Source organism: Hordeum vulgare, chromosome 3H (assembly GCF_904849725.1).
Source record: "Hordeum vulgare subsp. vulgare chromosome 3H, MorexV3_pseudomolecules_assembly, whole genome shotgun sequence".
Classification (NCBI taxonomy): domain Eukaryota; kingdom Viridiplantae; phylum Streptophyta; class Magnoliopsida; order Poales; family Poaceae; genus Hordeum; species Hordeum vulgare.
Genome location: NC_058520.1, coordinates 450700940 through 450726168, shown reverse-complemented (window position 1 = coordinate 450726168; position 25229 = coordinate 450700940). Strand labels below are relative to the sequence as shown.

Here is a 25229-nt window from a genome sequence, read left to right as displayed (position 1 = left end):
ATATTTGATGAGATGATTAGAGAGTTTGGATGGAGAAAGAGAAGGGAGAGAGCCTCAACCAAGGAACATGACAATAAACTCTTTTTTGAAAAATAATGAAGGGGGTGGAAATAAGAGGAAAAACTTTTGTTGTACCTTGCAAAAAAACACTTTTGTTGTATATAAGAAAACTTCATACAGGAAAACAATGCGTATACCCCTTAGATCCATATTAGTTGCCGCTGAAATGGATCACAATTCAGGGGAAATACACTAGAATGAACAAATATGGAATTTGATCTGTCCAAATTTATCTTCTGCAGACCTGCGTATGTATGTTTTTAAAATTTTAAATTCAATAAATAAAATTTATAGTCAGATAATTGTTCTTCTCACAATGTAATAACTCATATTTATCTCAACGGTCGACATATTGGATTCCTTTATTGCATGGCATACCAGAAGAAAACTAGATAAGTTTGCAATATTGTGATAATCAATAGTAATGAAGTTTTGAAATGTCCTGAAATTTAACATTGAGATGGAACTGATTCTAGGCATGCATTGGAACTTGGAAGTCGAACTTTCTTCCCTTCTTTTGCCCGGCCGGGTGGAGCAAAGACAAGTCGAAGATTTAGCGTGGAGAAACCTTCAGGATGACAGAATGTGTGCACTGGTTGACTTGTTGAGAAGACCGGACCGCTCCAGCCAAGTGAGACCGGTGAGCCGAGTCGCGAGCAGAAGGCCGGTGTGGCCGTGTGGGTAGGTGGTCAGCTCCCGGCTGCGAAGGGCGAAGCAACCCTACTGATTCCTGAACTTGTTTTTGGCACCTCGCAGCCCGAGCCTTGCGTCACTCCCTGCGCTGGTCGTGCACATTCATCTGAACATAGACTCGTGGTATCGGAAAGCAGAACGATCCCCGTAGCCGCCACCACTGGCCTTGCCTTATGGACAACATCACAGTGGGTGCAGTTAATTTGACAGCCCAAAAGATTATAGCACAGCATTGGAGGAATGGCAACTGGTATACTCCTACTAGTTCAGAGACCGCACTGGCTTTGGGAGTGATCCAAAACGTGCATAGAATATTCGCGCCTCATTCCCCGATTAGGCATGCAGGGCCAAGAAAAGAGAGGTCGGAAATCCCATCTACCGCGCAGAATTTGACCATGAGCATGAGCATGAGCAGCGGCTAAAAGCTCGTTACGCCGTCCCCTTGGCGTTGACTGGGGGGCTACGCACGAAGCACACGCCCCACGCGACTCGCTCTCTTTCCCCCTCTCCCGCACGTTTCCCACGCATCGCAGGCAGCCAAAGCGGGTGGCCATACAAATAAATACGCTCCCGCTCCCGCTCCCGCTCCCTTCGTCCACAGGCTCATCGCTCACAATTCACACGTCCAACCCCACGCAGCACCCAACGCCCGACCCAGGGTCGAATCCTCCCTCCCCTGCTCAGAACGCTCGATCGGAATGGACGCCACGGCGGCGAAGCAGCTCAGGCGGCTCCGCACGCTCGGGCGCGGCGCGTCCGGCGCCGTCGTCTGGCTCGCCTCCGACGACGCCTCCGGCCAGCTGCTGGCTGTCAAGTCGGCCGGCGCCGGCGCGGCCGACACGCTGCGGCGCGAGGGCCGCGTCATGGCCGGGCTCTGCTCCCCGCACGTCGTCCCGTGCCTCGGCTCCCGCGCCGCGGCCGGCGGCGAGTACCAGCTCTTCCTCGAGTTCGCGCCGCGCGGCTCGCTCGCCGACGAGGCCGCCAGGAGCGGCGGGAGCCTCGCGGAGCGCGCCATCCAGGGGTACGCGGCGGACGTGGCCAGCGGGCTGGCTTACCTCCACGGGAACTCGCTGGTGCACGGGGACGTCAAGGCGAGGAACGTCATGGTCGGCGCCGACGGGCGAGCCAAGCTCGCGGACTTCGGGTGCGCGAGGGCGGCGGGTTCCGACCGGGCGATCGCCGGCACCCCTGCGTTCATGGCGCCGGAGGTGGCGCGCGGGGAGGAGCAGGGCCGGGCGGCCGACGTGTGGGCGCTCGGCTGCACCGTCATCGAGATGGCCACCGGCCGCGCCCCGTGGGGCGACATGGACGACGTCTTCGCGGTGGTCCACCGGATCGGATACACTGACGCCGTCCCCGAGCTTCCCGCCTCGCTGTCGCCGCAGGCCAAGGACTTCCTCCGCAAGTGCTTGGCAAGAAACCCCCGCCACCGGCCCACCGCCGCGGAGCTCCTGGAGCACCCGTTCCTCGCGTCCGCCTTCCGCGACTACGGCGACGCGGAGCCGGCGAAGCAGGACTGGGTGTCCCCGAAGAGCACACTCAACGCGGAATTCTGGGAGTCGGACGACGAGGAGAGCGAAACAGAGGACACGCTGACGAGCGCGGCCGAGAGGATCGGCTCCCTGGCGAGCCCATGCTCGGCCTTGCCAGACTGGGACTCCGATGATGGCTGGATCGACGTGCACGGCGAACGCTCCGAACCTTCAGAAACTGCGACGGCCGCGGAGATCGCCGGCGCAGATTTCGGCCCTTGGAGTGAAGAAGGATTGGAAGCCGAGGTTGATGTCCATTTCGCTGATGCGGATGCCAGTAGGTGGTACGGCCTTGTGCGGAATGTGGATGGAGCGCATTATTTCGATGGGTACGAGAGAGATTTGAGTGTGAATGTAGCTACTGACAGACAATTGTGGATCACTGTTAGTCACAGACATGAAACTGTAAAATTTGGTTGTCGTTGCGACAGAGAAAGAAAATTACATTTTGATTTTGCGCAAATTTCCTTCTGTCTTCAACTTCCGTGGCATGCTGTTTGCGTTCTATCTTGCACTGAATGGAGGGTATTATCGATCTTTGCCTTTTTCTTTTTATAACTGCTGGCTGCTAAGGACCTCTTTAATTTGCAGGATTTAAAAAGCAGGGAACTAGTAGGAAAAAAACGCAGAAATAGAATATGGTTTCAGGATATAAATGGCGTTGGTGTCCACTTGTCCCTTATATGCCATCCACTTAAAAAAGGTTCATATGGCGATCATAGAAATTTAATGAAATTAAGTGGCATAATTGAACAACCCACCAAAGCCCACGATACAAACGTTGATCATTTGTTGTTCGCATCTTTTTCCAAACACATGAACTGCAATTTCACATCCTAACCCCTGCGTTCTCGACGCCGTCGTCGTCGAGCTAGGCGACTGGCTGTCGGCCTGCTGCAGCTGCACGTCAGCTGCCTACCACCGACTGCGGAGTGGGCGGGTGCGGCCTGCGGGCTATGTGCGGTGGCGTCGGGAAGGGGCAGGGGCGGGGCATGTTGGTTAGAGTCGCCAGTGAATTAGGGCGACGAGATCCGCAGAAGTGCAGAGCAGTCGCAATGGGAATCCGAGACGAAAGCAATGTCGCAAGCATGAAGACTCCAGCGGTCGCAAGGGATGCAGTGGATCATTTTTATATTCCTGCGGCGGCGCGGGATGCAACTCGTGGCAAACCATTGTTTGCTTGGCGAAACTTGTAGCCATACATGAACGCCACATAAGCCACATAAATGTTAACTCGACAATGATAGAATCCTATATAGGAAAATACGGACAATGCGGGCAAGTCCCATAACGTTCAACAAACTGTCCACTTACATCATGAATATGGTTTCTTGTGCAAAATAAATGATTGCGAAAAAAAAGGAATTTGCATAATTACATGTCTGATATGTAGGAATAGAAAAAACACATGACTCCTAAAATGCATGATCAAATTAAGGTTAGACTCCTCCAAGACGAGGGTTTTCCGCCTTCTACCAGCTTCGATGCTGATCTGCCACGTCTTCCGAGGCCTTCAGACCATGGAGGCATGGTGGATCCCGGCTCTTGTCGGCGGGAGGGGGGCTTTTAGCTTGTTTAGTGTTTGTGTCTTGTGCTCATGAAGAGGATGCTGTGGCAGCTCCCCGGAGATGAAATAAGGTTTTCCCGTCTAGCCCTATACTAATAGTGCATCTTCTGTCGCTGAAGGGCATATGAACGTGTGTCTACGGTGGATCTTGTGAATTTGGCTGGTGTTTATCTTCGATGGATTTGTTTGGATCCGATCTTCATTCGACTACATTCGTGTGTCTACAGGTTGTACTCTTTCGATATCCGTTTCTGTTTATCAATGACGGATGATGTTGTGGTGCGCTGGTCCTTTCAATCCTTAGCATGATGACTTCTTGACTGTCTACTACAACAAGGCTTACTTGACTCCGACGAGGAAGGGGCTGTGATGGTAGCACGCCTTGAGCTCGATCGGATGCTTGTAGTCATCGCTAGATGGTCTATGGAAATATATGATTTTTTATTACTTCTTGTGTTATTTGTACTCTCATGATGTATGATGAATGGATCTTAAGTTTTATGTCAAAAAAGGGATGGAGTTAGTATTATGCCACTTATAGTCTTTCCCTCATTGTTTGTGCATAGGAATATAAAAAATGGTCTGAGTGGATTGTAAAATTTTGTTCTTTTTCACGAAACTGATTCCAAAAGAAAAACTCCTTCATTTTTCTTATGGTTCGTTAATTCCTTTGAACCAAACACACAAAAGTTGTCATGATAGGAAAAAATTCCACTCCTATGATTTTTCTCTATTTTTCAAATGAATCAAAGTGGTCCTTACTAACTAGGGTTTGGGTAAGATCTGCCTAAGTCGATAATAGATTCCATTTCTGCCTCACAATGTTCCACATATTCTAGGCTTCAACAAATTAATACTCCGAATCTTTTGAGAGACAATGTTGTGAAGATCTAGATCTGCAATCGAGTAAAACAAAATTACCATAGTACTCTTTGTGATCCATATTACTTGTCGATGTACTAAACCAATGTCATGTACTCCCTCCTTTCCGGTTTATAGGGCTCAAATCTGAAATCTCATTAACCAAGGTGAATTGTGAATGGATGATACTAGTTTTAACTAGTCGATGAAAAATTTCTCACATATTCAATTTCCAAGGCCATAAATGTAGCATCCTCCTTCTCATTGGACTTACATGATGGTTGTAGAAAACGATGCATGCATAACCACTCATCTCCTTTCTCTAAAACTTTATAAATTAAATATGGCGTGGGACTCAAAGCACTTTAACTCAATTAGATCAAAATAAGTCTAATATGATGAAGATCTAAATTTTTTGAGATGAGTCCTGTAAACCGAAAACGAGGGAGTAATATAGATCGAAGGGAGTATCATCTTTTGGTTTTGGATATCAGGTCATAAGTCGTCCTTGTCACAGTATGTGTTCTCAACAAATCTTCTTCAAAGGAAGCCATCCGATGTCAAACCACGGGAGTCAAAGGCTTTGTAATTTGTCTCCTCAGAGCGGAAATAATTCATAGGCACATGCGATAATGGACAAATAAAACGTGAACTGAGAAAGTGGAAGATTCAATCAATCCCTGTACCTTTTTTTCAGGATGAGGGATGTTTGGTGCTAAAAAGGTCAAGATGTTGTTTGAGTTACTGATATTAAAATCAACCGATGCGCTTCCAAAAATGATTGGCAGGGGTACTTACGAAGATGACATGGCCACACTACAAATTTATGGAAAATATTTGCTGTTTCAAAAAAAACTATGGCTATTTCTCAGGAAAAAAAAACTTGGTTCAAAAATAAAGCATTCCCGACAATTATTTTTATGATCATGCAAGAAGACACGTGTCTTTAAGTGATGACGTGCTCATGAACCAAACTGAAGCTGAGCGAAGAGAGAAACTGAAGCGTGCACCCTTTTTTCGGTTGCTCAACAGAACCGTTGCCTGAAAAACCTAACCAACAGAAATTATACTTTATCTAAAATGGATTACCAACAAGCTATGCATGAAGAAAATTGCACGGTTTGATCACGCGGTTCTTGTTCCAAGGAAAAAGGGTCAGCCGACGATGATTCGGAATCTCGGAAAACATGACAGCTCAAACAGGTCTAAAATCCGACACGTAGCACGTACGCTCCACACAGAGGCTTAGGCTAGTGTTCGGCGCATGTGCTTGCCTAAACAGCGTGACGCCAGAAATGATTGATATAGCTAACTAATCCTCCATCAGCTTCAGCCAAACTCCGTCACGTACTCACATGGCTTCGGAAATTTCAGTCTGGGCGAGCCGCCCATGTCCGCCGAACGAAACGTGCCTCTGGGAAACGGCGATGGACGACTGGATGATGATGGACGTGTATTGCCCTTACGGCAGCTCTTCTTCTGAGACCTCTCCACGTTGTACAGAGCCTAATGAGAGAAATGTCCAAGACGAGGCTGAGACGTAACCGCGAGGCACATAGCCAACACGACGCATCAAGGAGGCCTTATCGGTTAGGCTGTGGGCTCTGTAGCACGTGGAGACGCCAAAGTGACACTTCACATACATAGATGAGTACTTACTGAAGCAAGCAAGCAAGCAAGCAACGGTGGTATATGTCCATTATTATATTCTTAAGAGCAGTATGAGTGGCACTAATCATTAATCATTATCCATTGTGTGGCTGCATACAAATCATCATCGTATACGTTGACAAACGTCACGTTGCATCACGTGACGTCCACAATTCGAATTCAGCCGCCGACGCACCTTCCCCTGAAGCTGATCCAGATCCGCCAGACGAAAAGGCAGCGGAAAAACGACGGGGAAAAGGCAGGCCAGAGAAGCCATGGCCAGAATAAGACCCGCACGTTCGTTTACACGGCACCTTCCTTTGCAGCCGGAGAGGAGAAGGTGAAGGTCGCACGAGGCTTTTTCTTTTACCCAAAATGCTAAACGCTGCGAGCCTCATTTTCCGCACGTGTTCCGCGCACCCATGGCGGTCTCTTCCTCGTCGCGCGCCACTCCGCACGTATAAATGCAGCTCGCGCGCCATCCGTCCATCCTCGCATACCAAGTCAGCTCGCAACCCAGCCGGAGCACCGACGACCAACGATGGATTCTGCCGTGGCGAAGCAGCTCAGGCGGATCCGCACGCTGGGACGCGGCGCGTCCGGCGCCGTCGTGTGGCTCGCGTCCGACGAGGCCTCCGGAAAGCTGCTGGCCGTCAAGTCCGCCGCCGCCGGTGGCGCGGCGCAGCTGGAGCGCGAGGGGAGCGTGCTCACCGGGCTCTGCTCGCCGCACATCATCCCTTGCCTCGGCTCCCGCGCCGCCGAGTGCGGCGAGTACCAGCTCTTCCTCGAGTTCGCACCCGGCGGCTCGCTCGCCGACGAGGCCGTCCGGAGCGGGGGCTGCCTCCCCGAGTCCGCCATCCGGGCCTACGCCGGGGATGTGGCCAGGGGGCTGGAGTACCTCCACGCGAGGTCGCTGGTCCACGCGGATGTCAAGGCACGGAACGTGGTGATCGGTGGTGACGGCCGCGCCAGGCTGACTGACTTCGGCTGCGCGAGGGCTGTGGACTCGTTGCTTCCGATGGGAGGCACGCCGGCGTTCATGGCGCCGGAGGTCGCGCGCGGCGAGGAGCAGGGGCCGGCGTCCGACGTGTGGGCGCTCGGCTGCACCGTCGTCGAGATGGCCACTGGCCGCGCGCCATGGAGCGACATGAACGATCTGCTCGCGGCCGTGCACCGGATCGGGTACACAGCCGCCGTGCCAGAGGTGCCGGGCTGGCTCTCGGCGGATGCCAAGGACTTCTTGGCCGGATGCTTCAAGAGACAGCCCAGCGACCGGTCCACGGCAGCGCAGCTCTTGGATCACCCGTTCGTTGCTGCCGCCGGCGACTACAAGGCGGCGCCGGTGAAGCAACAATACGCGTCCCCCAAGAGCACACTGCATGATGCACTCTGGGACTCGGACACCGACGACGAGGCGGACGAGATGTCGACGACGCCGGCCGAGAGGATCGCGGCATTGGCCTGCGCCACCTCGGCCTTGCCGGACTGGGACTCTGACGACGGCTGGATCGACGTGTGCGGCGAGGTCTCCAGAGTCCCCGACTCGCCGCCGGCCGGTGCAGGTTACCTCGTTGGGCCGGAAGAAACAGAGGCAGAGCGTGAGCCGTTCGCGGTTGCTGCCGACGACAGCAACGGCATCCCGCGCAATGCAGTGTTGACCGACTCCTCCATTTGGCAGGACAGTTATGTGCGTCCTGTGCATTTAGGCAGTTGTAGAAATCAATTTCACCCGTTTCAACCTGACGGGGGTGAAATTTCGAGATTTGATCGTCATTGTAACAAAGACAGAGTAATGCAATTCATATTTTGCTCAAAATCTCAAAGTCTACGACCAACCCTTGTAACAAAGACAGTAATGGTGTTCATTCTTTTCACTCTTGCGCATACCGCAAAAGATCTTCCACAACCCCTGTAACAAATTTACGGTACCGCCCAGCATCAGGAAGAACATATTCCGTAGTTATGGAGCCCACTAATCAATAGTTGAATTTACAGCAAGGTCAATGCAAAAGGACAGTGATAGGCGCGTGATTGTCGGCTGAAACTTTCGACTGGTCCAACGCCAGCCATTGATTTGTTTTAATGCGCATGGTCAGATCTCTTTTTCTCCTCTCTCTCTCCATACGTTTTGTTCCTCCTGCCTCTCGACTCCTCGAGGCAAAAACAAATCTGAAAACCATTGTCGCACCGTACCCCCGTTGACCCCGCCTCTCCCTCGTCATGGATGAGCTCTCCGCGGGCCTCGAAGCTCGCCTCCGCTCCATTCTCACTTTCGGGGGCAGCCGCAGTTCCAGAAAAATGACATCTATGTGGGGCAGCCACGCGCCGTTGCCGTTGGCCGGGGCCGAGCGCCATGGATGCACCTCTGTCATCCGCGCTCGCCATGTATAGATCCCGCACTCGTCGCCCGCGCACGCCATGGAAGCAGCTCCGCCTCACTGACGCATGGGCAACAAATCTGTCAATAGTAGCAAAATCAAAGGACAGTTGTAGCAAAACCATCTCACCGCTGTCGCAAGTCTCAGCTTCGGCGTGATGGATGTAGCAAAAGGTTAGACGTAGCAAAAAACCATGACGGTTGCAACAACAAAATTCATCGCCGTCGTCGCACCGTTCGTAGCCTCGATCTTCTCTAATTCCAGCAAAATTGGATGACGGATGTAACAAATGGTTTTGCGGGTTGCAGCTCCGCAGCATGCCGATCGTAGCATTCCGCCACATGTAGTAGCTCCAGAGCACGTCGGTTACCATCGATGTAGCTCGCTCGCTGAAGGTGACGAAGCATGTGGCAGCGCCTTGTAGCAAGTGATTGGAGGATAACACGATGCTCGCGGCAGCTGAAATCAAAGGAGAAGGGGGAGGAGATGCTGTTGACTTGGAGGAGGAGGAGGCGTTGCCGGCTTGGAGGATGAGGAGGAGGGGTTGTCAGCTTGGAAGAGTAGGAGGGCGGCCAAGTCATCCGTAGCATGGAGCGGCACGAGGTGTGGCCAGGAGCTGAGAGATTTGGGAGCAGTGAAGAAAGAGTCTGAGATGGGATAAGATAAGGCAGCAGACGTGTCTTTTTCCAACAACTAGTCACCAGTGCGGGTGCAGGAGCGGCAGACCGAGCGTTCGACCGACGCGCCGAACCTAAACGTTTACCAATGGAAAATAGGATAAAGCTTCTTAAAAGCAAAATCTAAATTGCAATTGGGTCCACATACCCCAATCCGAACCCCCAATCTTCGCTTCCATGCACGAGCAAAGCGCTAGTGAACCCTGTTGAGGCACCTGGTGAACCTCGCGGCATGTACCGAGGCAAGCTCGGATGCTGCCTTGCTGTCCTCCTCCCATCTCCCGGTCAAAGCTCGAGGTCACTAAGGAGGAACCCGTTAGCAGTGGAAGTGTCACCTTCGTGTCTCATGCTCCATTAGAGCTTATTTTTAGTGATGTATGGGGTCATGCAAGAGATTCTTTTGGAAGAAACAAATATTATGTTAGCTTCATTGATGATTTAGTAAGTTTACTAGGATATACTTGCTTAAACACAAATCTCAAGTTTTTCCTGTCTTCCAAGAATTCCAAAAACTTGTGGAGAGATACTTTTATAAGCAAATTATCGTTGTTCAAAGTGTCTGGGGTGGAGAATATGAGAAGGTCATCTCTTTCTTTCGCAGTATAAGCATTGATCATCATGTATCATGTCCACATGCACACCAACAAAATGGTTTTGCTGAACGCAAGCATCGACACATTGTTGAAGTAGGTTTTCGCCTTCTTTCACATGCATCCATGCCTCTTAAGTATTGGGATGAAGCCTTTATTGCTTTATCTTATCAATCTTTTACCTAGCAAAGTCATTGGCAACACCACCCTTTATAATGATTGTTTCACCAAAAACCAGATTACAATTCCCTCCAAGTTTTTGGATGTGCTTGTTATCCTAATCTTCGTCCATATAATTGTCACAAGTTTGAGTTCCGTTCCACCCAATGTGTCTTTATCGGTTATAGTAACCTTCCAAAGTATTCAAGTGTCTAGAGATTCCCACCGGACGTGTCTATATTTCCCGGGATGTTGTCTTTGACGAAAATATCTTTTCGTTTGCAAAACTTCATCCCAATGTCGGAGCCCTTCTCATGCAGAAATTTCACTCCTTTATGATCCTGATCACGGGGGCGAATTAAAGAGGGTTAATCATGTGATTAGTTCACAAAACAACTATGCTGAAAATAGTAAAACACTGCAAATTCTGCTTATGATTGCATGTGTGCAGAAAATGATGAAATAGGTTGCAGATTCCAGGAGGATTCTCCGCACATCACAGTTGGTATTGCCGGATTCGAGGGCGATCCTGTTGCAGCGAGGCAGGCCATATTTATCGCGCCAACGCCAAGTGGTGCAACCAGGCAGGTTGGAACGCTAGTGGCCGACCACATGGAGCCCATCGGTCTCAAGGACCCGGTTCTCCGTGAGTCTCCGCCACCCACACGCGGGGCGCCATGCAAGGGGCATGCTGACAACAGCGATTGTCGCTACCTGACACGTCTTTGTCGTATCTACATTTCCAAACACTTTTGCTCTTGTTTTGGACTCTAACTTGCATGATTTGAATGGAACTAACCCGTACGAATGCCTTTTCACCAGAATTGCCATGGTTTTCTTTTTTGTGCAAAATCAAAGCTCTCCAAATGAGATGAAACTTTCCAAGTAATTTTGATGGAACTAATAAGGAATATTCGAGCAAAGAACAACCGCAGAGGGGCACCAGGGTGCACACATAGCACCTGGGCACGCCCCCCGTGGGGCGCACACTCGTGTTGTTTGGGTCCCTGGTGGATGATACGCCTCCATCGTATCTACTTTTCTGAACTCTTTTGCCCTTGTTTTGGACTCTAATTTGCATGATTTGAATGGAACTAACCCGGACTAACGTTGTTTTCAGCACAATTGCCATGGTGTTGCTTTTGTGCAGAAATAAAAGTTCTCGGAATGACCTTAAATTTACGGAGAATTTTTCTGGAATTAATGAAAAATACCTGCGCAAAGATCCACCGGAGGAGGTGAGCCAGTGGGCCACAAGCCCAGGTGGCGCGACCACCCCCCTGGCCGCACCGGGCAGGCTTGTGGGGCCCACGAGGCTCCACCGCCTCCAATCTCAGCTCTATATATTCCGTTTCGTCCGGAAAAAAAATCAGAGAGAAGGATTCATCGTGTTTGACGCTACGGAGGCGCCGCCACCTCCTGTTCTTCATCTGGAGGGCAGATGTGGAGTCCGTTCTCGGCTCCGGAGAGGGGAAATCGTCGCCATCGTCATCATCAACCTTCCTCCATCGTCAATTCCATGACGCTCTTCACCGTTCGTGAGTAATCTCATCGTAGGCTTGCTGGACGGTGATGAGTTGGATGAGATCTATCATGTAATCGAGTTAGTTTTGACGGGGATTGATCCCTAGTATTCACTATGTTCTGAGACTGATGTTGCTACTACTTTGCCATGCTTAATGCTTGTCACTAGGGCCCGAGTGTCATGATTTCAGATCTGAACCTATTATGGTGTCGCCAATATATGTGTGTTTTAGATCCTATCTTGCAAGTTGTAGTCACCTACTATGTGTTATGACCCGGCAACCCCGGAGTGACAATAGCCGGAACCACTCCCGGAGATGACCATAGTATGAGGAGTTCATGTATTCACCAAGTGTTAATGCGTTGGTCCGGTTCTTTATTAAAAGGAGAACCTTAATATCTCGTAGTTTCCATTAGGACCCCGCTGCCACGGGAGGGATGGACAATAGATGTCATGCAAGTTCTTTTCCCTAAGCACGTATGACTACATACGGAATACATGCCTACATTAGATTGACGAACGGGAGCTAGTTACTTATCTCTCCATGTTATAGCTGTTACATGATGAATCACAGCTGGCATAATCATCCTTCACCGATCCAATGCCTACGAGTCTTTTACTACTGGTCCTTGCTACGTTACTTTGCCGCTACTGCTGTTACTTGCTACTGCTGTCACTGCTGCTGTTACTTGTTACTTTGTTGTTACCTGCTGCAAGACCTTTTTCTAGTGCCATTGATACAACAAGTCAGGAATAGTCTGCCGTCAACAGACCTTTTTCTGGCACCGTTGCTATCATACCACTTTGTTTGCAGATACTAATCTTTCAGGTGTGGTTGAATTGACAACTCAGCTGCTAATACTTGAGAATATTTTTTCGCTTCCCCTCGAGTCGAATAAATAAATTTGGGTTGAATACTCTACCCTCGAAAACTGTTGCGATCCCCTATACTTGTGGGTTATCAAGACTATTTTCTGGCGCCGTTGCTGGGGAGGCACAACAATATTCTCTGAGTCACTTGGGATTTACGTCTGCTGGTCACTATGAGGAATCCGATAGATCCAAGAACTAAAGTCTTGCCTTCCACTACGAGGACAGGTAAGGAACTGCCATCTAGCTCTGCACTTGATTCACCTTCAGTTATGAGTAAGTTTGCAACATCACCTCCTGCTAGAAATCTTGATATGTCGCCTGTGCTTGTTGATGCTACTTCTGCTGCCCATGGTACTTATGATGATGCCATGCTTGATACTGCTTTGCCTCATGATGCTATGCTTGATACTATGCCTGACGATGCTATGCTTGATACTATGCCTGATGATGATATGATTGATACTATGCCTGATGATGCTATGTTTGATACTATGCCTGATGATGCTATGCTTGATACTGCTTTGCCACTAGGTGCATTCCTTGATGCACAAATTGCTAGAGTTGCTGCTAGATGTGATGATACTTCTGAAACTGCTGATGCCATTGAAGTAGAACCTGCTATTTTGCATGCTAGAACTAGCTCTCCTGATATGCCTGAGCGTTATGTTATGGAGGGAGAGATAGCTAAGGATTTTCTTGCGTGTAAGGATAGCTATGATGTTGAGAAATTACTGTGCAAGTGGAAAGAAAAATCTCTGAACGCTAGGATGAAATACGACCCCAAGTTTGCTACTTCTCCTATCTTTGTGACCGATAAGGATTATGAATTCTCTGTCGACCCTGAGTTAATCACTCTTGTCAAATCTGATCCTTTTCACGGTTATGAGTCTAAAACGTTTGTAGCCCATCTTTCCAAACTGCACGATATAGCCACCCTATTCACTAGTGAGGAAAAGATCCGTCACTACTATATCCTCAAGCTGTTTCCTTTCTCGCTAAAGGATGATGCTAAGACCTGGTTCACTTCTCTTGCTCCTGGTTGTATGCGTAGCCCCCGGGATATGGCTACTACTTCTCTGAAAAATATTTCCCTTCCATAAGAAGCAAGCTGCCTTGCAGGAAATATACAACTTTGCTCAAGTTGAAGAAGAGAGTCTCCCACAAGCTTGGGGGAGGCTTATCCAGCTACTGAATGCTTTGCGAGATTACCCTCTTGAGAAGAATGAAATACTTGATATATTCTATAATGGACTTACTGATGCTTCCAAAGACCACCTAGATAGTTGTGTCGGTTGTGTTTTTAGGGAACGAATCGTAGAACAAGCTGAGATCCTATTGAATAATATCTTGTGCAATGAGAATGCTTGGACTATACCCGAACCACCTCCTAAGCCAACTCCGAAGAAAAGAGGTATTCTATTCCTCAGTCCTGAAGATATGCAAGAAGCCAAGAAATCTATGCGAGAGAAAGGCATTAAATCTGAAGATGTCAAAAATCTACCACCTATCAAAGAGATCCATGGTCTCGATAACCCGATACAGGTAGTAGAAGTAAATTCTCTGCGTAGGTTTGATGAGAGTGATATTCCTTTTGATAAACCTGCTAGCTTATGCGTGGATGAATTTGATAACTTTGTTGCCAAACAACAGAGTTTCAATGATTACGTTAGCAGACAATTAGAAAAGAATGCTCGTATGCTCAGTCATTTAAGTGATTGTGTGGACAGAAATGTCATCGATCTTAAGCTTTTGAGTAAACATGCTTCTATGGTTACTACTCAAGTAGAACAAGTACTTAAGGCTCAAAATGACTTGCTCAATGAGTTGAATGACAATTTTGTCAGAGTCGTCACTAGAGGCGGTAGAATGACCCAGGAACCTTTGTATCCTAAGGGTCATCCGAAGAGAATTGAACAAGATTCTCAGGGAGTTACCCCTGATGCACGTAGTCATCCTAGAAAGAAGAAGAAAGATGATAGGAACCTACACGCTAGCAACCCTGTTGTTGCTACACTTGAGAGTCCAAACGATGTCTCTGTCTCTGATGCTGAAACACAATTTGGTGATGAACATGAGCCTAATGATAATATCAATAGTGATGTTCATGAAGATGCTCAACCTAGCAATGATAAGGATGTGGAGATTGAACCTAGTGTTGATCTTGATAACCCACAGCCTAAGAATCAGAGATACGATAAGAGTGACTTTGCTGCTAGGAAGCATGGTAAAGAAAGGGAACCATGGGTTCAGAAACCCATGCCCTTTCCTCCCAAACCATCCAAGAAAAAGGATGATGAGGATTTTGAGCGCTTCGTTGAAATGATCAGACCTGTCTTTCTGCAAATGCGTTTGACAGATATGCTCAAGATGTGTCCATATGCTAAGTACATGAAGGATATTGTGACTACTAAGAGGAGGATACCTGAGGTTGAGATTTCCACCATGCTCGCTAATTATACCTTAAAGGGTGGAACTCCTAAGAAACTAGGTGATCCCGGTGTGCCCACTATACCTTGCTCCATTAAAGGCAACTACGTTAGAACTGCTTTGTGCGACCTTGGAGCCGGTGTTAGTGTTATGCCTCTCTCTCTTTATCGTAGACTTGAACTGGATAAGTTGACACCCACTGAAATCTCTCTGCAAATGGCCGACAAATCAACTGCTTTCCCTATCGGCATTTGCGAGGATGTGCCTGTTGTGGTTGCTAACGTCACTATCTTAACAAACTTCGTTATCTTGGATATTCCCGAGGACGATGCCATGGCTATCATCCTCGGAAGACCCTTTTTAAACACTGCAGGGGCTGTTATAGATTGCAAAAGGGCAACGTCACTTTCCATGTCAACGATAATGAGCACACGGTGCACTTTCCGAAGAAATAATATCGAGTACATTGCATCAATGCTATCGAAAAAACTTCATCGATTCTTATTGGGAGCTTTGAATGCCCTATTCCTCGTGTCAAGATGAAGTATGATTTGCTTGTTGGGGAAATACACATCCCCATTGAGGTGACCTAGTGACTGTTCGAAAATTCTCTATTCTCTTTTGCGATTCGAAAAGTTTTGTCGAGGGGATTTGATCAACCCCATTGACGGATTTCTTTCGATGACCATGAGATGGATGAATCAAGGAGTCACAAACCTCTGTTCCAAGCTTTCACTTTAGGTTGCTTAGAAGAAAAATGATAGATTTAGTTTAGTTTTTCCTGTTTTTTGTTTTAGCGTCCGGTAGAAAAGTACCCCGAAAATAAAAGTTCTCTCAACGTCCTGAAAATCAAGTATGATTTTTTCTGGATTTTTTGAAAAATACTGAGACGAAGAGCTTGTCTGGGGACTGCACCAGTGGACCACAAGCCCGGGGGTGCGGGCACCCCCTGGTCGCGCCACCCAGGCTTGTGGGGCCCACAGGTACCCCCTCCACTCATTCTTGCTCTCATATGGTTCTCCTACCTCCAGAAAAAATCGTTTCGTAGCTCAAACCCGTGTTCTTGCTCCTCTTGCTGGGATTTTCGATCTCTTTGCTGAAAGCACCATTCTCCAAACTGTTTTGGCGAAATTACTCCTTGGTAAGTGACTCCTCCATTGGTCCAATTAGTTTTTGCTCTAGTGCCATATACTACGCGTATTTTTGCTGCCTTGGTGACCATCTTCTTGAGCTTTGCATGCTAATTTTAGCTGGTTCCAAGTAGTTTTGATGCGTAATATGGCCTCTAGGCACTAGTTGGAGTAGTTGCTACGAGTTTAGTTGAGCCTTGTTCACTTTTGCTTAGAATCATTAAAAATTTCAGAAATTTTCAGAGATAGAAAGGGAAAAGATGAGGAGGTTCTTAAGAGGCTCGTCAAGCCGTGACCCCAAGGATGATGGGAGTGAGAAGAAGCCCAAGTATCTGGTCCCTCGAGTCGCAGAAGTTCGAGCGTGCGAGTGGTCAAGCGACGTGTTCCTATGCGCCGCTTGAATTTATGAGGACTTTTATCAATTGGTGGAGAACGCATGCCTTACCGCCTTCGTTGAAGATAAGTATCCGCAATACCTCCTCCTCACTAATATCTTTGTACAAAGCTTTAACTTCTATCCGAGGAAGAATCCTCCTATGGTTGAGTTCAAACTTTATGATATCCCCCAGCGCATGTCACTCCAAGATTTTTGCAATGTTTGCAAATTACCTTACATTGGGGATATTCATGAACCTCGTCCACGGGACTTGGAAGCTTTCATCGATACAATTGCTGTAGGAGAGGAGAGAGGAGTGCCTTGCGCTAGAGCTGCTAGCATTCATTTTCTCGTGCTTCGATACTTCTCATTGTTTGTGGGAAAATGTTTGATTGGCTGTGGGAAAGCTGGGTAACTTAGTTCCCCAGATCTTGCGGTCTTGCGCCAAGCACCTTGTAATGATAAAAATTATAGCTTGGACGCTATAGTAGCTCAATGGTTGAACACGAACCGTTCTAAGGGCATTGTCTATGAAGGTATCTATGCTACCCATCTTGCCAGACGCTTTGAGATACCTATTAGACTGGAAGAGGAAGAAGAGATTCTTCTTCCCGAGAGATATCTAGATTACGATAGCATGGTTCACCATGACTTTCTTGATAGAGATATAAATAGAAGGATGATTTATAACCTGGTATTTAGTCAGGGTACTCGTGAGACTATTACTTTGCCTGCTCCTTCTTTGTTCAATCTTCATGCACGCAGGTACATTATTATGCCCTCGGACATCTACGCATATTGGGGCTTAGCCCAACCACAGGTGCCCGTGCCCGAGCCACCAGTCGAGTACCAGACGCCAGCTTATCAGTGGGAGCTAGAGGAGCTCACACAGCATTGGCACCCTCAGTACACTCCGGAGTACCCCAGAGCTGGTTATTTCCCTCCATGGGAGTAGACCAACTTAAGCTAAAAGCTCAAGCTTGGGGGAGTACGTGTTTCTCACCGACTTTACATTCTCGCTTATGTTTTCACTTTGTTCGTCGGTGTTCACACTTTGCCACTGTATCATCCATGCTAGTTTATTTTCTTTTCTCGTTTTCTTTTCGTGTGTGTGTCTAGTTTGAGAAAAACCAAAAATATTTTCTTTTCTTCTTTTGCTTGTTGGGAGCTTTCTCGTGTAAATAGTTTTCTTTTTCTTTGGGTCAAGGTAGAAGACCATGGTTACAATGTTTAGTGGCTCTTGCATGCATACCTATTTAGCTTTCAAAGAGCCATATTACTTTGTCTTCTCCTTTGTGTTTGCCTGCAGATTCCAGCTTTAGTCCAATGCACGAGCACTCCTATTATTGTTCATATCATTCGGTCATGCAAGTGAAAGGCAATAATGACGATATATGATGAAGTGACTGAGCCTGGAAAAGCTGGTATGAACTCGATCTATTTTGTTTTTGTAAATATGACTAGCTCATCATGCCTGATTCAACTTTGTTGTGAGAGAAACATGTTTGCAATGACAACATAGAGATCATAGTTGCTTATGCCATGCTTACTTAGCTAGGAGCTTATAATGGTTTGTCTTGGTTGCCAACATGAATGTTGAGATGACTATGATGTAGTATGATAGGATGGTATCCTCCTTTGAATGATTCAAGTGGCTTGACTTGGCGCATGTTTACGCATGTAGTTGAAACAAAATCAACATAGCCTCTATGATATTCATGTTCATGGTGATTCATGTCCTACTCTTGCTTGCACTCAATGTTAGTTAATCTCAATGCATTTTGATGACCGTTGTCACTCTCTAGTTGGTCGCTTCCTAGTCTTTTGCTAGCCTTCACTTGTACTAAGCGGGAATACTACTTGTGCATCCACTTCCATAAACCCAAAGTTGTTCCATATGAGTCCACCATACCTACCTATGTGCGGTATCTACCTGCCGTTCCAAGTAAATTTGCATGTGCCACTCTCTAAACCTTCAAGAAATAATCTGTTTTGTGTGCCCGAACCGCTCATGTGGTGACAAGGGGCTATCAGTATCTTCCATGCTAGGCGTGTTATCCTCGATATGTGTTTATTCACTATCATTCACGAGAAAGGGGCCGGTAATTGGAATTCCCAGTTCCATGCTCAAATCGAAAAGATAATTGCAAACAAAACTCCCCCTGGATTGATGTTGGTATGGATGGCACCCGAGTATTCGGCTAGTCGTGCAGTGTGATTGATCGGTGGTGGGGGAGTCAAAGCTTTACTTTTCTGTTTGGGAACCGCCTATAGCATGTGTAGCATGGAAGATGTTGAGAACTCTTAGTCATTGCGTTGACAATGAAAGCATGGCACGCAAAATTATTATCTGTGTTTTCAAAGCTTGAGCTCTGGCACCTGTGCAAATCAATGCTTCCCTCTGCGAAGGGCCTGTCTATTTATGTTCCTGTTGAGTTATCCTCCTCTTATAAAAGCACCAATTAGAGAGCACATCTATCATTTTTATGCTTTGCTTTTAACTATGTTGGGTAGGACTGTGACTGGATCTTCTTTGCCATGAATTACAATGTTTAGTCAGCCCTTGGTCTTTGAAGGTGCTCTGCATTTATGTTTTGCGGTCTCAGAAAGAGCTAGCGAGATACCATCTGTTCGCTCTGCTTCATGTTGTTTTGATTGAAGTGTTGACATTTGAGGCTTATTATTATTTGCTCACTAGTTGATTATGCCATTGATATGAGTTTACCGTGAGACCTAGATGTCATTTGCTTATGTGGTTTGCTTGTGATCTTGCTGAAACTCTGGATATGAGTTAGACATAGTTGCAACAACAATATCAAACAGAGTTCGTCAAAGTTTTTCTTTTGTCTCTTTCAGTTTGTCAACTGAATGGCTTGAGGACAAGCAAGGCTTTAAGCTTGGGGGAGTTGATACGCCTCCGTCGTTTCTACTTTTTCGAACTCTTTTGCCCTTGTTTTGGACTCTAATTTGCATGATTTGAATGGAACTAACCCGGACTAACGCTGTTTTCAGCAGAATTGCCATGGTGTTGTTTTTGTGCAGAAATAAAAGTTCTCAGAATGACCTGAAAATTTACGGAGAATTTTTCGGAATTATTGAAAAATACCTGCGTAAAGATCCACCTGAGGAGGTGAGCCAGTGGGCCACAAGCCCAGGTGGCGCGGCCACCCCCCTGGCCGCGCCGGGCAGGCTTGTGAGGCCCACGAGGCTCCAACGCCTCTAATCTCAGGTCTATATATTCTCTTTCGCCCGAAAAAATCAAAGAGAAGGATTCATGGCGTTTTACGATACGGAGGCGCCGCCACCTCCTGTCCTTCATGTGGAGGGCAGACCTGGAGTCCGTTCTGGGCTCCGGAGAGGGGAAATCGTCGCCATCGTCATCATCAACCTTCCTCCATTGCCAATTCCATGATGCTCTTCGCCGTTCATGAGTAATCTCATCATAGGCTTGCTGGACGGTGATGAGTTGGATGAGATCTATCATGTAATCGAGTTAGTTTTGATGGGGATTGATCCCTAGTATTCACTATGTTCTGAGATTGATGTTGCTACTAATTTGCCATGCTTAATGCTTGTCAGTAGGGACCGAGTGCCATGATTTCAGATCTGAACCTATTATGTTGTCGCCAATATATGTGTGTTTTAGATCCTATCTTGCAAGTTGTAGTCACCTACTATGTGTTATGACCTGGCAACCCCGGAGTGACAATAGCCGGAACCACTCCCGGAGATGACCATAGTATGAGGAGTTCATGTATTCACCAAGTGTTAATGCGTTGGTCCGATTCTTTATTAAAAGGAGAACCTTAATATCCCGTAGTTTCCATTAGGACCCCGCTGCCACGGGAGGGATGGACAATAGATGCCATGCAAGTTCTTTTCCCTAAGCACGTATGACTACATACGGAATACATGCCTACATTAGATTAACGAACGAGAGCTAGTTACTTATCTCTCCGTGTTATAGGTGTTACATGATGAATCACATCTGGCATAATCATCCATCACCGATCCAATGCCTATGAGTCTTTTACTACTGGTCCTTGCTATGTTAATTTGCCGCTACTGCTGTTACTTGCTACTGTTGTTACTACTGCTGTTACTTGTTACTTTGTTGTTATCTGCTGCAAGAGCTTTTTCTGGGGCCATTGATTCAACAAGTGAGGAATAGTCTGCCTTCAACAGACCTTTTTCTGGCACCGTTGCTATCATACCACTTTGCTACTGATACTTTGCTTGTAGATACTAATCTTTCAGGTGTGGTTGAATTGACAACTCAGCTGCTAATACTTGAGAATATTCTTTCGCTTCCCCTTGAGTCGAATCAATAAATTTGGGTTGAATACTCTACCCTCGAAAACTGTTGTGATCCCCTATACTTGTGGGTTATCAGTGGACCATATTGCCATGATTCAACGCCTATAAAATCACATTCATGGAGAAAAAAATCAAGGAGGAAGAATTGTTGCGTTTCACGAGACGGTGCCGCCGCCACCTCGTGTTCTCCATCGGGAGGCTAGATATGGAGTCCGATTGGGGCTCCGGAGAGGGGAATCATTGGTCTTCGTCATCACCAACCTCTCTTCATCACCAATTCCATGATGCTCCTCACCGGGAGTGAGTAATATCTTCGTAGGCATGCTGGTCGGTGTAGGGTTTGGATGAGATCGATCATGTAATCGAGTTAGTTTTGTTAGGGCTTGATCCCTAGTATCCACTATGTTCTGAGATTGATGTTGCTATGACTTTGCTATGCTTAATGCTTGTCGCTAGGGCCCAAGTGCCAGGATTTTAGATGTGAACCGTTTATGTTTTCACCAATAATTTGTGTTTTACATCCGTCTTGCAAGTTATGATCTGCATCCCCCAGGGTGACAATAACTGGGATTCTTTCCGGTGATTACCATAGTTTGGGGAGTTCATGTATTCACTATGTGTTAATGCTTTGTTCCAATTCTCTGTTAAAAGGAGGCCTTAATATCCCTTAGTATCCTTAGAACCCTACTGCCATGGGAGGGTAGGACAAAGGATTTCATGCAAGTTCTTTTCCATAATCACGTATGACTATTTACGGAATACATGCCTACATTGTATTGATGAACTCGAGCTAGTTCTGTGTCGCCCTAGGTTATAACTGATACATGATCGATATCATCCAACACATACCCAGCATCACCGATCCAGTGCCTACGAGTTTCCACATATTGATACTTGCTAAGTTACTATTATTATTGTTGCTACTATTACACTTGCTACCAATCTGCTATTGTTACCGTTACTGTTGTTACTGCTGCTTTGGTTACTTGCTATCAAACTATCATATTATCTTGCTACTAATCATTTGCTACAGATATTTGGCCTCCACGTGTGGTTGAATTGACAACTCAACTGCTAATACTTCCAAGTATTCTTTGGCTCCCCTTGTGTCGAATCGATAAATTTGGGTTGAATACTCTACCCTCAAAAGCTGTTGCGATCCCATATACTTGTGCATTATGACTCCCCTCGGCAGGCAGCTCACGAAACTTTCACACAGAGTCACATGACTGGCGGAGAGAATCAAGAGCAGGCACCACCAGGATTCTCTGCGGCAACTGATTCTTTGGATGTGGCTGGATGTGGTACGAAAAACTGTGCAGCGTGTGGATCTTCTGTGCAAAATCTTGTTGTTGTCTCTCGAGTGTGTGAAGTTCCACAACATGCAACCATGCCCAAATATAGCATTTTCAAGCCAAAGGAGTACAAGGACGGTACAATAAGGTGTGATACTCATAAATGTGCCTTTCTTACTAGCACCGGTGAACCTACACATCTACATGATGCTCTTGCTCATGATGAATGGAAAGAGTCCATGGATAGTGAACATCACGTACTTATGAGAAATAAAACTTGACATTTAGTTGGACCAGAAAAAGGGAAAATATAATTGACTCTAAATGGGTCTATAAAATTAAGAGAAAGTCAGATGGAAGTATAGACTAATACAAGGCGGGGCTGGTATCAAAAGGTTTTAAGGAGAGATTTTGGATTGATTATGAGGATACCTTTAGTCATGTTGTTAAGGTAGCCACCATTAGGATTGTGCTTTCTATTTCAATCTCAAGAGGATGGAGTTTACGACATCTAGACGTTCATAACGTGTTTCTTCACGTTGTTCTTGAGGAAGAAGTGTTCAAGCAGCAACCGGCAGGGTATGAGAATAAAAGCACACCACACTATGTTTGCAAGCTAGATAAAGCATTATATGGGTTGAAACAAGCCCAATGAGCTTGGTATTCAAGGTTGAGTACAAAATTAGAGCAACTTGGATTTACGCCTTCTAAAGCACATACTTCATTGTTCTTTTACAATAAAGGGGACTTCATCATATTTGTGCTTGTTTGTGTTGATGATATAATTATTGCAAGCTCTTGCTCAGATACCACCACTTGTTTGCTTAAGGATTTGGGAGATCTTCACATTTTCTTAGTATAGAGGTCACAAAAATAAAAGAGGGATACTTCTTACACATGAAAAATACACCAGTTACATACTCAGAAGAGTAGGACTGGGAAAATGTAAACCTGTAAGTACACCAATCTCAACTTCAGAGAAACTCACAGTTTTGAGTGGAGAAGCACTTGGACGAGAGGATGCATCAAACTACAGAAGTGTGGTGGGTGCGTTGCAATATTTTACTCTTACACATATTGATATTTCCTATTCTGTGAATAAAGTATGTCAATATTTGCATGCACCTACTACTGCTCATTGGAGTGTAGTTACGAGAATTCTATGGTACTTCAAGTTTTCACAAGGACTTGGACTTCAGATTGTGAGGTCTTCATCCATGCTTGTGAGTGCTTACTCAGATGGAGATTGGGCACGGTGTCTTGATGACAGGAGATCCACACGTGGTTTTGCTATATTTGTGGGAACAAACCTTGTGTCATGGAGTGCAAGGAAACAAGCTACCGTCTCAAGATCAAGCATAGAAACCGAGTACAAGGCTCTAGCAAATGCTACAACAGAAATAATGTGGATTCAAACTTTGATGTGTGAACTTGGAATTAAAGTTCCATAATGTGTGTGATTATGGTACGAAAGTATTGGTGCAACCAATCTCTCAGCTAACCCTGTTTTCCATGCGTGCACAAAACATATTGAAGTTGATTTTCATTTTGACATAGAAAGAGTAGCTCGCATGCTACTCGACATTAAGTCCACTCCAACTGGAAATCAACTAGCTGATGGCTTTACAAAACCTCTTACGATGAGAAAATCAGATAACTTGAAATACAATCTCAACCTTGGAAGGCTCCTTAGGGTTCAGACTAAGGGGGAGTGTTAGACTTATAGATAAGAGTTATAGTCTTGTTTAAACTTTCCATCTCTTCTCTTGATTGTACTCCTCCTCCTTGATGTAACCTTTCCCTATCCTTCTGGTGTATGATTTTGGAGAGTCCTAGCGACCTCCCAAACTTGTAAGCCACGACAATAGATCAATATATATGTGCGGCCCGAGACCAAAGCGTTTTACACTTCCTTACATGGAGGCGCAGTGCAGGGTGCATCCACGACGACGGTGGCCACAAACGCTATGGGCACTCGGAGGAGGATGAGGGAAAGAAAGGGGAGGTGGGCTCATCAGGAGTCAGTAGATCAAGGCACAATGAGTCTCACGGCGGCGGAGATGCATCGATTTCTATGAAACTTCTCTCCTGCTAACCGTTTTCATGTGATGGATGAAATTGTAAGCACCACGTAAAAACTTAAAATATGAAATACAAGGTTTTTGTGGGGGAATTTTATTTTCATGCCCTTGGTTTCTTAGTTGTGCTCAGTTTTGTCCTCGCCAACTAACTTTGCTCACTTTTTCTCTCTCCCCTCCACCACCTGCTCACAAAAGCCGAATATTGCAATACCGTCCGGTTAAAGTCTCCTGACTACTGGGGTCGCTTAATTTCCTCACAGGTGGGGCGGAAGTAACTTACTGCAGACGGAAAACTCTCTCTCTCTCTCTCTCTCTAACCCCATGTCGAATAGCCCATACATGAGTCGTTCCACACACAACTACCGCCACCGTCACAGCCGTCGCTGTCGTGCCTGCCTACATACCATCCGCTGATAGCCGACAAGGCAACCGATGAAAGGTTGCAGCGCACGTATGCCAACCCTCCTACCCACCCAGTCCATCACCATCACCTAATCTAGCCTGCAATCGACAGGAACCCTCACCTATGGTGCACTCATTTCCCGTGTTCCGTGCCCGAGGCTTGTAGTGGCTCGAGGGGATCTAGAGGGTGGAACTGCGCAACAACTTGAGTTGCATAGCCTTGGGCAAGTTGAGGGACACCGGCCTTCATCCCATCGAGCGTGGGGATGATTGGGTTCAACCTGGAGTAGAAGAGAACTCATGGATTCATGTTGGGTAAGCCTTGATACATCCCAAACATATCTACTTTCCAAACACGTTTGCTATTTTTTGGACTCTAATTTGCATGATTTGGATGATACTAATCTGGACAGATGATGTTTTCAGCACAACTACAATGGTTTTGTTTCTTGTGTAGAAATAAAAGTTCTCGGATTGAGCTAAAAATTTACGAAGAATATTTTTGGAATTAGTAAAAAATATTGGCATCAAGATCCACCAAAGGGGGGCCAACCATGAGTCACAAACATGGAGGAGCCCCCCTAGGGTGCACCCTGTAAGCTTGTAGGTCACTCATGGCCCTGAGTGACATAATTC

At 46.6% G+C, this 25229-nt stretch overlaps 2 protein-coding genes across 2 annotated transcripts; both read left to right on the top strand.

Moving 5' to 3' along the window:
• Positions 1-1352: 1352 nt before the first annotated feature.
• LOC123441845 (mitogen-activated protein kinase kinase kinase 18-like) lies at positions 1353-2843 on the top strand. The gene has a single exon (XM_045118052.1). The coding sequence runs from the start codon at positions 1452-1454 to the stop codon at positions 2841-2843; it is 1392 nt and encodes a 463-aa protein (XP_044973987.1). The 5' UTR covers positions 1353-1451.
• Positions 2844-6764: 3921 nt separating this feature from the next.
• LOC123440137 (mitogen-activated protein kinase kinase kinase 17-like) lies at positions 6765-8368 on the top strand. The gene has a single exon (XM_045116709.1). It carries the CDS (start codon positions 6905-6907, stop codon positions 8276-8278), a length of 1374 nt encoding a protein of 457 aa, XP_044972644.1. The 5' UTR covers positions 6765-6904; the 3' UTR covers positions 8279-8368.
• Positions 8369-25229: the final 16861 nt, after the last annotated feature.